Source organism: Oncorhynchus kisutch, linkage group LG6 (assembly GCF_002021735.2).
Source record: "Oncorhynchus kisutch isolate 150728-3 linkage group LG6, Okis_V2, whole genome shotgun sequence".
NCBI classification, from domain to species: domain Eukaryota; kingdom Metazoa; phylum Chordata; class Actinopteri; order Salmoniformes; family Salmonidae; genus Oncorhynchus; species Oncorhynchus kisutch.
This window is the reverse complement of record NC_034179.2, coordinates 12670323-12685148: the sequence shown is the minus strand read 5'-3', so window position 1 is coordinate 12685148 and position 14826 is coordinate 12670323. Positions and strand designations below refer to the sequence as shown.

The window sequence follows — 14826 nt, the reverse complement described above, 5'->3', positions numbered from 1 at the left end:
AGGGAAGCTGAGATTGGCATGGGGAACATATGTTAACGTTGATAGGGAAGCTGAGATTGGCATGGGGAACATATGTTAACGTTGATAGGGAAGCTGAGATTGGCATGGGGAACATATGTTAACGTTGATAGGGAAGCTGAGATTGGCATGGGGAACATATGTTAACGTTGATAGGGAAGCTGAGATTGGCATGGGGAACATATGTTAACGTTGATAGGGAAGCTGAGATTGGCATGGGGAACATATGTTAACGTTGATAGGGAAGCTGAGATTGGCATGGGGAACATATGTTAACGTTGATAGGGAAGCTGAGATTGGCATGGGGAACATATGTTAACGTTGATAGGGAAGCTGAGATTGGCATGGGGAACATATGTTAACGTTGATAGGGAAGCTGAGATTGGCATGGGGAACATATGTTAACGTTGATAGGGAGGCTGAGATTGGCATGGGGAACATATGTTAACGTTGATAGGGAAGCTGAGATTGGCATGGGGAACATATGTTAACGTTGATAGGGAAGCTGAGATTGGCATGGGGAACATATGTTAACGTTGATAGGGAAGCTGAGATTGGCATGGGGAACATATGTTAACGTTGCCAAAGCAAGTGAAGCAGATAATAAACAATAGTAAAATAAACAAAAATGAACAGTAAACATTACACTCACAGAAGTTCCCAAAGAATAAAGACATTACAAATGTCATATATATATATATACACAGCGTTGTAACTATGTACAAATGGTTAAAGTACAAAAGGGAAAATAAATAACCCATATTTATGCTTGTATTTACAATGGTGTTTGTCCTTCACTGGTTGACCTTTTCTTGTGGTAACAGGTCACAAATGTTGCTGCTGTGATGTCACACTGTGGTATTTTGCTCAGTAGATATGGGAGTCGCTCTGTCACTATTTTTCTCTCTTTTCACTCCCTCTGCACATTTTACTCTCTCTAACTCCCTCCCTCTCCACACTTTTTATTCCCCCTCTCTCTCTAACTCATTCTCTCTCTCCCTCTCTCTCTCTCTCTCTCTCTCTCTCAGGGTAACTTTGGCAGTGTGGAGATGTGTAGGTATGACCCTCTGCAGGATAACACTGGGGAGGTTGTGGCAGTCAAGAAGCTGCAGCACAGCACAGCAGAACACCTCCGAGACTTTGAACGGGAGATAGAGATCCTCAAGTCCCTTCAGCATGACAACATCGTCAAGTACAAGGGAGTGTGTTACAGTGCGGGTGAGATTTACCATCATCATAACTAGAGAAACTTAAATCACCAAAGCAGGGATTGGCCCCTTTTCTCCCATTTTCACCTAAAATGATATACCCAAATCTAACTGGCTCCGGACCTGAACCAAGGACATGCATTTTCTTGGTACCATTTGAAAGGAAACACTTTGAAGTTTGTGGAAATATATATATTTTTTAACCTTTATTTAACTAGGCAAGTCAGTTAAGAACAATTTCTTATTTTCAATGACGGCCTAGTGGGTTAACTGCCTTGTTCAGGGGCAGAACAACAGATTTGTACCTTGTCAGCTTGGGGATTTGAACTTGCAACCTTCTGGTTGCTAGTCCAACACTCTAACCACTAGGCTACCCTGCCGCCTCTACACTCTAACCACTAGGCTACCCTGCCGCCTCTACACTCTAACCACTAGGCTACCTGCCACCTCTACACTCTAACCACTAGGCTACCCTGCCGCCTCTACACTCTAACCACTAGGCTACCTGCCACCTCTACACTCTAACCACTAGGCTACCCTGCCGCCTCTACACTCTAACCACTAGGCTACCTGCCACCTCTACACTCTAACCACTAGGCTACCTGCCACCTCTACACTCTAACCACTAGGCTACCCTGCCGCCTCTACACTCTAACCACTAGGCTACCTGCCGCCTCTACACTCTAACCACTAGGCTACCTGCCACCTCTACACTCTAACCACTAGGCTACCTGCCACCTCTACACTCTAACCACTAGGCTACCTGCCACCTCTACACTCTAACCACTAGGCTACCCTGCCACCTCTACACTCTAACCACTAGGCTACCTGCCACCTCTACACTCTAACCACTAGGCTACCCTAGATCTGGTAAAAGATAATACAAAGAAAAAAACATGCTTTTCTTGTTTGTTTCTTGTTTCATCTTTGAAATGCAAGAGAAAGGCCAAAATGTATTATTCCAGCCAAGGCACAATTTGGATTCTGGCCACTAGATGACAGCAGTGTACGTGTAAAGTTTTAGACAGATCCAATGAACCATTGCATATCTGTTCAAAATGTTGTCTCAAGACCGCCCAAATGTGACTAATTGGTTTATTAATACATTTTCCAGTTCATAATTGTACACTCTCCTCAAACAATAGCATGGGTGAATTACCAAGGCAGGAGATCAGTGCATCGTGTCCATTTTGTGAAAGACAGGCCAGGGTTGTGTTTAGTAGCGCAGAGGTTTTCAAACCTTTTCCTCTGGGACCTCCAGATATTTCACAATGTTATTGTAGCCCTGGATTGATTTCCCTAATCAGGGGCTTGTTAATTAGCTGACCAGTTCAATCAGGAAGGCGTACACTGTAATAAGACATTTTGCAAGGTAAAACAAACATCTGTTCTTATTGGACAAGTTCAGACTGTAGCTCTCCATAAAAAGAAAAATAAATGGAGTAAGACCCTGATCTCCTCTTCCTCTGTTGTGTTCCTCTCTGACCCTCTGTTCTGTCTGTGTCTGTCTGACCCTCTCTCTCCCTCCCTCTGTTGGGTTCCTCTCTGACCCTCTGTTCTGTCTGTGTCTGTCTGACCCTCTGTTCTGTGTCTGTCTGACCCTCTCTCTCCCTCCCTCTGTTGGGTGCCTGTCTGACCCTCTTCCTCCCCTATTCCTAGGCCGGAGGAACCTGCGTCTCATCATGGAGTACCTCCCCTACGGCAGTCTGAGGGACTACCTCATCAAGAACAAGGCCCGCTTCGACTACAAGAAGCTCCTGCACTACGCCTCACAGATCTGCAAGGTACACTACTTCTCTACTCCTGTAATGCTGTACTCCTCTACTCCTGTATTGCTGTACTCCTCTACTCCTGTAATATTCTCCTGTAATGCTGCACTCCTGTAATGCTGTACTCCTGTAATGCTGCACTCCTGTAATGCTGCACTCCTGTAATGCTGTACTCCTGTAATGCTGTACTCCTGTAATACTGTACTCCTGTAATGCTGTACTCCTGTAATGCTGCACTCCTGTAATGCTGTACTCCTGAAATGCTGCACTCCTGTAATGCTGCACTCCTGTAATGCTGCACTCCTGAAATGCTGCACTCCTGAAATGCTGCACTCCTGTAATGCTGCACTCCTGTAATGCTGCACTCCTGTAATGCTGCACTCCTGTAATGCTCTACTCATGTAATGCTGTACTCCTCTACTCCTGTAATGCTGTACTCCTCTACTCCTGTAATATTCTCCTGTAATACTGTACTCCTGTAATGCTGTACTCCTGTAATCCTGTAATATTCTCCTGTAATGCTGTACTCCTGTAATACTGTCCTCCTGTAATATTTTCCTGTAATGCTGTACTCTACTCCTGTAATACTGTACTCCTGTAATGCTGTACTCCTGTCATACTGTACTCCTGTAATACTGTACTCCTGTAATATTCTCCTGTAATGCTGTACTCCTGTAATACTGTACTCTTGTAATATTCTGCTATAATACTGTACTCCTGTAATAATGTACTCCTATAATACTGTACTCCTGTAATACTGTACTCCTGTAATACTGTACTCCTGTAATAATGTACTCCTTTACTCCTGTAATACTGTACTCCTGTAATAATGTACTCCTTTACTCCTGTAATACTTTACTCCTGTAATACTGTACTCCTGTAATATTCTCCTGTAATACTGTTCTCCTGTAATACTGTACTCCTGTAATACTGTACTCCTGTAATCCTGTACTCCTGTAATATTCTCCTGTAATACTGTTCTCCTGTAATACTGTACTCCTGTAATATTCTCCTGTAATACTGTAAAAACAGCTATACGGAGATGGTATGTAACATCAATCAATCAAATGATGATGATGATAATTGATGTTATGTCATCACTGCTGCTCATCATTACTGAGGTCAAAAGAAACCGGTGGAAAGAAATGTCTCTTACAATGAATTGACCCATCAGTTAATATGTATTTCATCAATATCTATTTGAGAAGTATGTATATAGATATATTGTTGAGGTATGTGGAGCATCCTTAGGGTTTCCCATGGTAAAACAACAGCCTTACCTCCACCTGTGTGTTCTGTAGGGCATGGACTACCTGGCGACCAAACGCTACATCCACCGCGACTTGGCCACTCGTAACATCCTGGTAGAGAGTGAGCTGAGGGTGAAGATAGGAGACTTTGGCCTTACCAAGGTCCTGCCTCAGGACAAGGACTACTACACTGTCAGAGAGCCGGGAGAGAGCCCCATCTTCTGGTGAGAAAAGATACCACAACTTTTCTCAGCAGACCGAGGGGAGAATCATATGTTTGTTTCCCTCCAACATCTCTTAGTCTTTTGAATGAGTCTGCATATTTTTTTCCTGATTTTAAAGTAATCTGGATTTTTCTGACACAATCCTCTATGTAATTATTTTGTGTGTGAGTTTATTTGACTTTGTTGTGTTGAAGGTATGCCCCGGAGTCTCTGACAGAGAGTAAGTTTTCAGTGGGCTCTGACGTGTGGAGCTTTGGAGTGGTCCTCTATGAGCTGTTCAGTGACAAGAACTGCAGTCCTCCGGCAGTACGTATCTTCTTCTGCTCCTCTTCTTCCACCTCACACTTTCATCTGTAATGCTTTAATGCCTCCTCTGTCTGTCAACCTTTCTCTCTTTAATGCCTCCTCTGTCTGTCAACCTTTCTCTCTTTAATGCCTCCTCTGTCTGTCAACCTTTCTCTCTTTAATGCCTCCTCTCTGTCAACCTTTCTCTCTTTAATGCCTCCTCTGTCTGTCAACCTTTCTCTCTTTAATGCCTCCTCTGTCTGTCAACCTTTCTCTTTAATGCCTCCTCTGTCTGTCAACCTTTCTCTTTAATGCCTCCTCTGTCTGTCAACCTTTCTCTTTAATGCCTCCTCTGTCTGTCAACCTTTCTCTTTAATGCCTCCTCTGTCTGTCAACCTTTCTCTCTTTGATGCCTCTTCTGTCAACCTTTCTCTTTGATGCCGCCTCAGTCAACCTTTCTCTTTAATGCCTCCTCTGTCTGTCAACCTTTCTCTCTAATGCCTCCTCTGTCTGTCAACCTTTCTCTCTTTGATGCCTCCTCTGTCAACCTTTCTCTCTTTGATGCCTCCTCTGTCAACCTTTCTCTTTGATGCCTCCTCTGTCAACCTTTCTCTTTGATGCCTCCTCTGTCAACCTTTCTCTCTTTGATGCCTCCTCTGTCAACCTTTCTCTCTTTGATGCCTCCTCTGTCAACCTTTCTCTCTTTGATGCCTCCTCTGTCAACCTTTCTCTCTTTGATGCCTCCTCTGTCAACCCTTCTCTCTTTGATGCCTCCTCTGTCAACCTTTCTCTCTTTGATGCCTCCTCTGTCAACCTTTCTCTCTTTGATGCCTCCTCTGTCAACCCTTCTCTCTTTGATGCCTCCTCTGTCAACCCTTCTCTCTTTGATGCCTCCTCTGTCAACCTTTCTCTCTTTGATGCCTCCTCTGTCAACCCTTCTCTCTTTGATGCCTCCTCTGTCAACCTTTCTCTCTTTGATGCCTCCTCTGTCAACCTTTCTCTCTTTGATGCCTCCTCTGTCAACCTTTCTCTCTTTGATGCCTCCTCTGTCAACCTTTCTCTCTTTGATGCCTCCTCTGTCAACCTTTCTCTCTTTGATGCCTCCACTGTCAACCTTTCTCTCTTTGATGCCTTCTCTGTCAACCTTTCTCTCTTTGATGCCTCCTCTGTCAACCTTTCTCTTTCATGCCTCCTCTGTCAACCTTTCTCTTTGATGCCTCCTCTGTCAACCTTTCTCTTTAATGCCTCCTCTGTCAACATTTCTCTCTTTGATGCCTCCTCTGTCAAACTTTCTCTCTTTGATGCCTCCTCTGTCTGTCAACCTTTCTCTTTGATGCCGCCTCAGTCAACCTTTCTCTTTAATGCCTCCTCTGTCTGTCAACCTTTCTCTCTAATGCCTCCTCTGTCTGTCAACCTTTCTCTCTTTGATGCCTCCTCTGTCTGTCAACCTTTCTCTCTTTGATCCCCCCTCTGTCAACCTTTCTCTTTGATGCCTCCTCTGTCAACCTTTCTCTCTTTGATGCCTCCTCTGTCAACCCTTCTCTCTTTGATGCCTCCTCTGTCAACCTTTCTCTCTTTGATGCCTCCTCTGTCAACCTTTCTCTTTCATGCCTCCTCTGTCAACCTTTCTCTTTGATGCCTCCTCTGTCAACCTTTCTCTCTTTGATGCCTCCTCTGTCAACCTTTCTCTCTTTGATGCCTCCTCTGTCAACCTTTCTCTCTTTGATGCCTCCTTTGTCAACCCTTCTCTCTTTGATGCCTCCTCTGTCAACCTTTCTCTCTTAGATGCCTCCTCTGTCAACCCTTCTCTCTTTGATGCCTCCTCTGTCAACCTTTCTCTCTTTGATGCCTCCTCTGTCAACCTTTCTCTCTTTGATGCCTCCTCTGTCAATCCTTCTCTCTTTGATGCCTCCTCTGTCTCCGTCTGTCAACCTTTCTCTCTTTGATGCTGCTTACTGTGGAAAGAGCTTGAATAACACTTGTTATATTCATAATTATATCTATTGAGACGTTCTTATCCCACTGTGGTCTCTGTACAAGGTTTATAGATAATTCCACTAATGCATTTCTCTTTGCAAATTTGATTAGTTTACCTGCCATCCTGCTGTAATTAACACAGCTCTTACCGCCACTTCCCACTCTCCCCCTACTCCTCCTCCCTCTTCCTCCTCCTCCTTCTCCCTCCCTCTCCTCCCCTCATCATCATCATCCTCCCCCTATTTCTCATCCTTCTCCTCTTTCTCACCCCCCCCTCCTCCTCTCCAGGCGTTCATGGATAAGATGGGCCGTGACAAGCAGGGTCAGATGATAGTGTATCACCTCATAGATCTCCTGAAGAAAGGATACAGACTGCCTGCTCCCCAGGGATGCCCTGAGGAGGTGAGTCTGTCTGTCTAATTTAGTGTCCCTCTGATTGCAACGTAACCTTGAGCCTCCCTCTGTACCCCTCAGATCCAGCACATGATGACCGAGTGCTGGAACATTGACCCAGCCCTGCGGCCCACCTTCAAGAAGTTAGCCCAGACCGTGGACATGTTCCGGGACAGTAAGGAGGGCTGAGGAACCCTTCCTGGAGGTCTCTGCTGGAGGGGCCTGGCCCAGCCCACACCGATCACCTGGGTTGTGTTCATTAGGCACCAAACGGACTGAAAGGGATTACCTGGACTTGTCCAATAAGAAACGCTCAGTTTCCTTTTCTGTTGCAAAGCGCTTTGCTACGGTGTGCCCTAATGAATACATCCCTGACGACGCCTCAACTCTAAAAGACGACGACATTGAAGTCACCTGACCCAACCGTCTTCTGGAGCAGAGCGCAGAAAACGGGGGACTATTACCAATGGCATTCTGGGACAAGGCTCAAAAATGGTCTACTTTGTGATCAAACCTAGCCACTTTCTCAGGGATTCTGGGGATCTCTGAAATGACCATATGCTGTTCCTTTGTTGCCGTCATTTCGCCATTTGGAGATGTTTTCACTGTTTGACTTCTTTCAGACTCTGACTCTCTCCAGCACAGAACACCCAGCTGTTGATGCTGTGTTAACGGCAACACAGAACACCCAGCTGTTGATGATGTGTTAACGGCAACACAGAACACCCAGCTGTTGATGCTGTGTTAACGGCAACACAGAACACCCAGCTGTTGATGATGTGTTAACGGCAACACAGAACACCCAGCTGTTGATGATGTGTTAACGGCAACACAGAACACCCAGCTGTTGATGATGTGTTAACGGCGACACAGAACACCCAGCTGTTGATGATGTGTTAACGGCAACACAGAACACCCAGCTGTTGATGATGTGTTAACGGCAACACAGAACACCCAGCTGTTGATGATGTGTTAACGGCGACACAGAACACCCAGCTGTTGATGCTGTGTTAAAGGCAACACAGAACACCCAGCTGTTGATGATGTGTTAACGGCAACACAGAACACCCAGCTGTTGATGATGTGTTAACGGCAACACAGAACACCCAGCTGTTGATGATGTGTTAACGGCAACACAGAACCCCCAGCTGTTGATGATGTGTTAACGGCAACACAGAACACCCAGCTGTTGATGATGTGTTAACGGCGACACAGAACACCCAGCTGTTGATGCTGTGTTAAAGGCAACACAGAACACCCAGCTGTTGATGCTGTGTTAAAGGCGACACAGAACACCCAGCTGTTGATGATGTGTTAACGGCAACACAGAACACCCAGCTGTTGATGCTGTGTTAACGGCAACACAGAACACCCAGCTGTTGATGATGTGTTAAAGGCGACACAGAACACCCAGCTGTTGATGATGTGTTAACGGCAACACAGAACACCCAGCTGTTGATGATGTGTTAACGGCAACACAGAAGGCACGTGAGGGAAAGCAACACAGAATATGTACTGTACAGTTAGTAAAGGATGTTCAACTGCCTACATCCTTAACTCAAGTGGATTATGTCAAACCACATTTCTCTTTTTCACCTTAGGGAAGAACTAATAAAGCAATACTGCTTTTAGAGACACAAAGACGTGGGAGGAAAGGGTGATGAAAAAACAATGAAGGGAGATGTTTGACAAAGGGTGCAGCCTGTATTTCTGTTTTCTCTAAGCACCCGCCTACTTATCGTCGTACCCTGAAATCTTGGGCTATTGCAAAGTAACATGCGGAAGGAACTGTCCATGTGCCCTTGAGCGAAGTACTTCATTTACTCCAGGGGCGTTGTACTACTGTGGTTGACCCTGTAAAACAGCACATTTCACTACACCTATCTGGTGTGTAACAAAACACATAGTGCCTCCCTGTGACAACACACATAGTGACCCCCTGTGACAACACACATAGTGCCCCCCTGTGACAAAACACATAGTGCCCCCCTGTGACAAAACACAGTGCCCCCCTGTGACAAAACACATAGTGACCCCCTGTGACAAAACACATAGTGACCCCCTGTGACAAAACACATAGTGCCCCCCTGTGACAAAACACATAGTGCCCCCCTGTGACAAAACACATAGTGCCCCCCTGTGACAAAACACATAGTGCCCCCCTGTGACAAAACACATAGTGCCCCCCTGTGACAAAACACATAGTGCCCCCCTGTGACAAAACACATAGTGACCCCCTGTGACAAAACACATAGTGCCCCCCTGTGACAAAACACATAGTGCCCCCCTGTGACAAAACACATAGTGCCCCCCTGTGACAAAACACATAGTGCCCCCCTGTGACAAAACACATAGTGCCCCCCTGTGACAAAACACATAGTGCCCCCCTGTGACAAAACACATAGTGCCCCCCTGTGACAAAACACATAGTGCCCCCCTGTGACAAAACACATAGTGCCCCCCTGTGACAAAACACATAGTGACCCCCTGTGACAAAACACATAGTGCCCCCCTGTGACAAAACACATAGTGCCCCCCTGTCCATACAGAGTCATCGTGAAGAACATGCCCATAGAGATGCAATGTAATGCTGTCTTTAATTCTGTCAGAGTGACTCTATGATCTGTAACTGTAAAGCAGCAATGTGGGCTGACAGGCTTTGCTTGTCCCACTACTCTATTGTAATAATGGAGTTTAATCCAGGGATCATCAACTAGATCCAGAAGCAGGCCGATATGTTTCGTTAGAGGGTTGGAACATAAGTACAAATCATTTGTGAACAGCAAATTGACCGCAAGAAGCACAAACAGATGTTTGTCTAAAACATAATCATTTCAAACCTTCCTTAAATTAGTATATGATCACATTGTGTCTATTATGCATGGGAATACAGATTTCTTACACATTTTTTACAATATTTTTGCTCAGAATAAAACCACCCATGGTTTAAATTTGGCCCACGGGCCGCCAGTTGGGGAACCCTGGTTTAATCTGTCTGCTTGTTTGTTGCTGTCTACCTTTTTATTGAATGTTATGGTAGCTGTGCTGACAGTCATACATGATGCCGTCATGTCAAGGTCAGTGTTTTGTGTGAACATGGGTTTTTTTTTTTCATAAAAAAATCATAACATGATCATGAAGAAGTGGGAAGTATTTAGAAAAAAACATATTTTTTATTTTTTATATACAAGCCAGTATTTCCCTGTATTTGCGTGTTGAATGTAAATCTGCTGTTGTTGAATATGAATAATAATCCAATGGCTAAATTGATTGTAAACTATCAGCTATTTTATATCAAAGCAGTCAATGTTATTGCAGAACTGTTGCTATGGGTAACCTTCGTGTTTTTTATTTATAAGAGAGCCACTATTAAAGTTGAACTGCAATGTTATTTGGTTGTAGTCATCCTGTCTTGCCTCACATTAAACATATTAGATTGATCAGTGGCTTGTCTCTGTTAACATCTCCGTCCACACTGTACAGTCAGCTCTCAAATATCATTTACACATGGTGAAGATGCTCGCAGTTCCTCCTGAGAGAGACACATGGTGAAGATGCTTGCAGTTCCTCCTGAGAGAGACACATGGTGAAGATGCTCGCAGTTCCTCCTGAGAGAGACACATGGTGAAGATGCTCGCAGTTCCTCCTGAGAGAGAGACATGGTGAAGATGCTCGCAGTTCCTCCTGAGAGAGAGACATGGTGAAGATGCTCGCAGTTCCTCCTGAGAGAGAGACATGGTGAAGATGCTCGCAGTTCCTCCTGAGAGAGACACATGGTGAAGATGCTCGCAGTTCCTCCTGAGAGAGACACATGGTGAAGATGCTCGCAGTTCCTCCTGAGAGAGACACATGGTGAAGATGCTCGCAGTTCCTCCTGAGAGAGACACATGGTGAAGATGCTCGCAGTTCCTCCTGAGAGAGACACATGGTGAAGATGCTCGCAGTTCCTCCTGAGAGAGACACATGGTGAAGATGCTCGCAGTTCCTCCTGAGAGAGACACATGGTGAAGATGCTCGCAGTTCCTCCTGAGAGAGACACATGGTGAAGATGCTCGCAGTTCCTCCTGAGAGAAACACATGGTGAAGATGCTCGCAGTTCCTCCTGAGAGAAACACAGTGAAGATGCCCGCAGTTCCTCCTGAGAGAGACACATGGTGAAGATGCTCGCAGTTCCTCCTGAGAGAAACACATGGTGAAGATGCTCGCAGTTCCTCCTGAGAGAGATACATGGTGAAGATGCTGGCAGCTCCTCCTGAGAGGGACACAGTGAAGATGCTCGCAGTTCCTCCTGAGAGAAACACAGTGAAGATGCTCGCAGTTCCTCCTGAGAGAGACACATGGTGAAGATGCTCGCAGTTCCTCCTGAGATAAACACAGTGAAAATGCTCGCAGTTCCTCCTGAGAGAGACACAGTGAAGATGCTCGCAGCTCCTCCTGAGCGAGACATGTCTCCTCAATGCCTTACAGGTAAAATACAGGCAATTGTCTTTCATGATCGCTTTGAGACTAAATGGGGTTGAATCGTCATGAGTAAACTAGCTTTGAGGTCTGTCACAGGTACACCTGGGTAGTGGTGCTAAGTGTAACCGATGTTCTGTAGAAGCGTGGTAGTCATTGCAATAACCATGATTGTGACTGATGGATCAGTGGTTTTACCTCTGGTAGAATGCACGTATGAAATCATTCATTTTTATTAGAATAATAAATATCTTCTTTTGCAATAGCATTATATACATTTTTTTTATTTTTTAGCTTTTCCATTGAGTGGATGAGACATTTTGACATGGACAAGATGCGATTTCCAAAAGATACTTTATATTGATATTTGATTAGTTTAACATTTTATATACACAACATATTTTCTCAGTATTGTAATGGGGTATTTGTGGTGGGTTGTTACATGTTTCACGTCATTCAAACTATTTTATTTCTCAGGGAAGTACAATGATGCTCTTGCTTCAGTAGCAAAGTCATGAATTTAACGATGAGACAAAATTTGAGCAATTAAAATTAAATGTAAACTATTTTCCTTTCACAATATACAGAAAAGTATACAAAGCCGTTTTTAAAGTTCCCCCATCAACAACCCAAACCTTGTGATTATCTGGAAACACTGAAATTAACATTTAAAACTGCTGTCTCTCACACCCAGTCCATCAACACAGAGAGAAGGCGGAGCTCTCCTCACCCTGTACAGAAAGGAGAATTTGAGCAACGTTCTCCGTTCTGTACAGGGGGAGCTCCCTCAGCCAGTGTCCACCTCCACTACCTCTGTACTACCCCAGTCTCACTCAGCACAGACGCCCAATGTCATTCTTAGTGCAACCCTGGTTACAGCACATGCCAGCTAAGCCCAGGGAAAAGTTCCTCTTTTGTCTGTCGCGGCGTGGCCAGTTGATGCTCGGGTTCTTGGCCACTCCTCCCAGCGCTGAAGCCTGGTTCTGAAGCCCCTCGCTGGGGTTGACATCAACCATTAACCCCCTATGGTCTCCCACTCCGCCCAAGAGTGAGAGGAGGTCTGCCAGGGAGGAGGAGAGCTGGAGAGGGTGGTCTGCTGCCTGGTCTAGACCATGTCCGTGAGGCCAGTTGATTCTGCTGTCCTCACCCTCTGTGACATCACTGTAGGAACCGGGCTGGAAGGGATCTGGAAGGAGTCAGAGCAGAGGGAGTGGTACAGTTGGTGTTGACACCCGTTAAGATCTCCACTGCATAGACTAATGTGAATACTGGTACAAAGTGAATAAATAAAATGCCTGAAAATCCCTCCAAAATACAAAATGAGTTGGGTTCTTTTTTTAAACTTTTCCCACCATGTGTCAAGACACCTTTAACAATTAATATATGGGAAAATCAGAGGTCCTAGACTGTTTCTGCATGGATAGCAATCTCAGAAACCATGCTGAGTGCCATGCGGACACACCTGGCTAAATTAATTGAAAGAGCTCTGAACAACCGTTGAATAGGAAATTACAAATTAGCCTAACTGACACAACAATTAACCTATGACTGCATTTCAATTAGGCTACTTCTCAGTAATCAGGGTACCCTTTTCTTTGAGGCAAAAGTAGGGCACGCTCATTTTCCAATCAAGGAGCTGTCTGTGGTGCTGAAGTGGCATTATCAAGCAGATTAGGTTTCTTCGGCGTTCTCGGACAAAATACTACTTCCAAATATGTGACTTTCGAATCGTTAGGAAACAACCTTGATTTTAGAATATACCTACTGTTTTAACTTTAACACAATGGAAATTAATAATGTAGCTCATGTTAAAGTTTTTTTTTAAATCAGCTTTCAAAAACGTTCGCATGAAAGTAACAAGATTATACAGCAGCTGCGAATAAAAGTCAGTTTTACCAGTTCAACATGACCGACGAGTGTTTGCATTTAGAAGACCGTAAATGATGTTTTAGCAGACGTACCCAAGTGTTCATCTAAGGATCGTTTCCAACGGGACCCGCCGCACGTGAAGATAACGGCTCTTATAAACTCTCTGCCGCACAGTTTCACCCCGTAGTCTCGTGATAGGCTTTGAGCGCTCGCACACAAGAACAAACTACCAACACACACAAGGATCACAGTAGTAAGCTTTAGAGGCATTTTCAGTTAAAGAAGTAGAGCTGGTTTCGTTGTAGAGATCAACTGAAGTCGCCCTAGCGTGCAGTCCTGGTGCAAGTGTGAAGAGTTTCTTTAGATGCTGTTGCTACTCTATCAGTCAACGTTTTCTGTCAATGTAGACGTCAGTAGGATATCATGAAGTGACTCTCTCGCTACCATTTGCAGCTTCTTATAGTCTCTACCCCTCACCATCTTGTGTGCGAGTCATGATATCCTACTCTCCATACACATCAACCTGATGCCAACTCCCCTTCCTCCCCAACATGCTCGCTCACACACGCATGTGCACACATACCACGCATACGCGTACATTGCATACACACCTACGCACGCACACACTTAGATGCGTAATAATTAATGACCTCATATTTTTGTTTTTCAGTATACCGAGTATAATTTCTTTCATATGGCAGAATTACAGTGAAATATCTGTGTTTGGGTCGTTGTGGTTCTAGAGAAACAGCTCAGAGCTAAACACCTGAGACTGGCTCCAATCAAATCTTAATCTACAATAAACAACTTGTGTTGTAAATGATGACAGGCTAATAACTGACCCTGTGTGTGTGTGTGTGTGTGTGTGTGTGTGTGTGTGTGTGTGTGGAGATGGTACTATGACAGCAGAAAATGAATCATTTCTGTATGATTTTTTTCTATTTGATAAAAGTAAACTTTGTCAAGAGAAATATCAGACCATTGTCTTTTATTCAAGTTAGGGAAAGTATCATCATCATGACATCAGTACTGAAAAACAAATGTCCATGAATAGGTTACATACTATGTTCAATGTACTGAGATACAGTGGCTTATACCGCTGCACCACTCGGGATCAATAACTTCTTTAAATGTCCAAATACAATAAAGAGACTATGAATGTAAAGCGCTGGTACTTTGGCAATACTTGTTAGCCAAAAGAAGGTACATGATATGATATTTATAGTGTACATGTATTAAAAGATAAATTAGACTGTTCTTTTTACAAACACTGTGGACAGTTATGCATGGATGACTATTGACTTCAACTGGTGAGCAATTGAGGTCACTTGTAATGTGGGCACATTCTAAGGGTTTCTATATCTGGGCACCGTTG

At 44.5% G+C, this 14826-nt stretch overlaps 2 protein-coding genes across 2 annotated transcripts in view; one reads left to right on the top strand and one right to left on the bottom strand.

Moving 5' to 3' along the window:
- The window catches only part of LOC109892335 (tyrosine-protein kinase JAK2), a 67768-nt gene extending 57204 nt beyond the window's left edge, over positions 1–10564 (top strand). The window contains exons 19-24 of the mRNA XM_020484809.2: positions 1047–1236; positions 2886–3010; positions 4297–4469; positions 4664–4775; positions 7020–7133; positions 7206–10564. Coding sequence (XP_020340398.2) covers positions 1047–1236; positions 2886–3010; positions 4297–4469; positions 4664–4775; positions 7020–7133; positions 7206–7313 — 822 coding nt within the window. The 3' untranslated portion in view covers positions 7314–10564. The remainder of the gene's footprint in view (positions 1–1046; positions 1237–2885; positions 3011–4296; positions 4470–4663; positions 4776–7019; positions 7134–7205) is intronic.
- Positions 10565–11919: 1355 nt separating this feature from the next.
- LOC109892039 (relaxin-3-like) lies at positions 11920–13974 on the bottom strand. The gene is made up of 2 exons (XM_020484459.2): positions 13544–13974; positions 11920–12768 (listed from the first exon to the last, which is right to left on the bottom strand). The coding sequence occupies exons 1-2, from the start codon at positions 13719–13721 to the stop codon at positions 12416–12418; spliced, it is 531 nt and encodes a 176-aa protein (XP_020340048.1). The 5' UTR covers positions 13722–13974; the 3' UTR covers positions 11920–12415.
- Between the last annotated feature and the right edge of the window lie 852 nt (positions 13975–14826).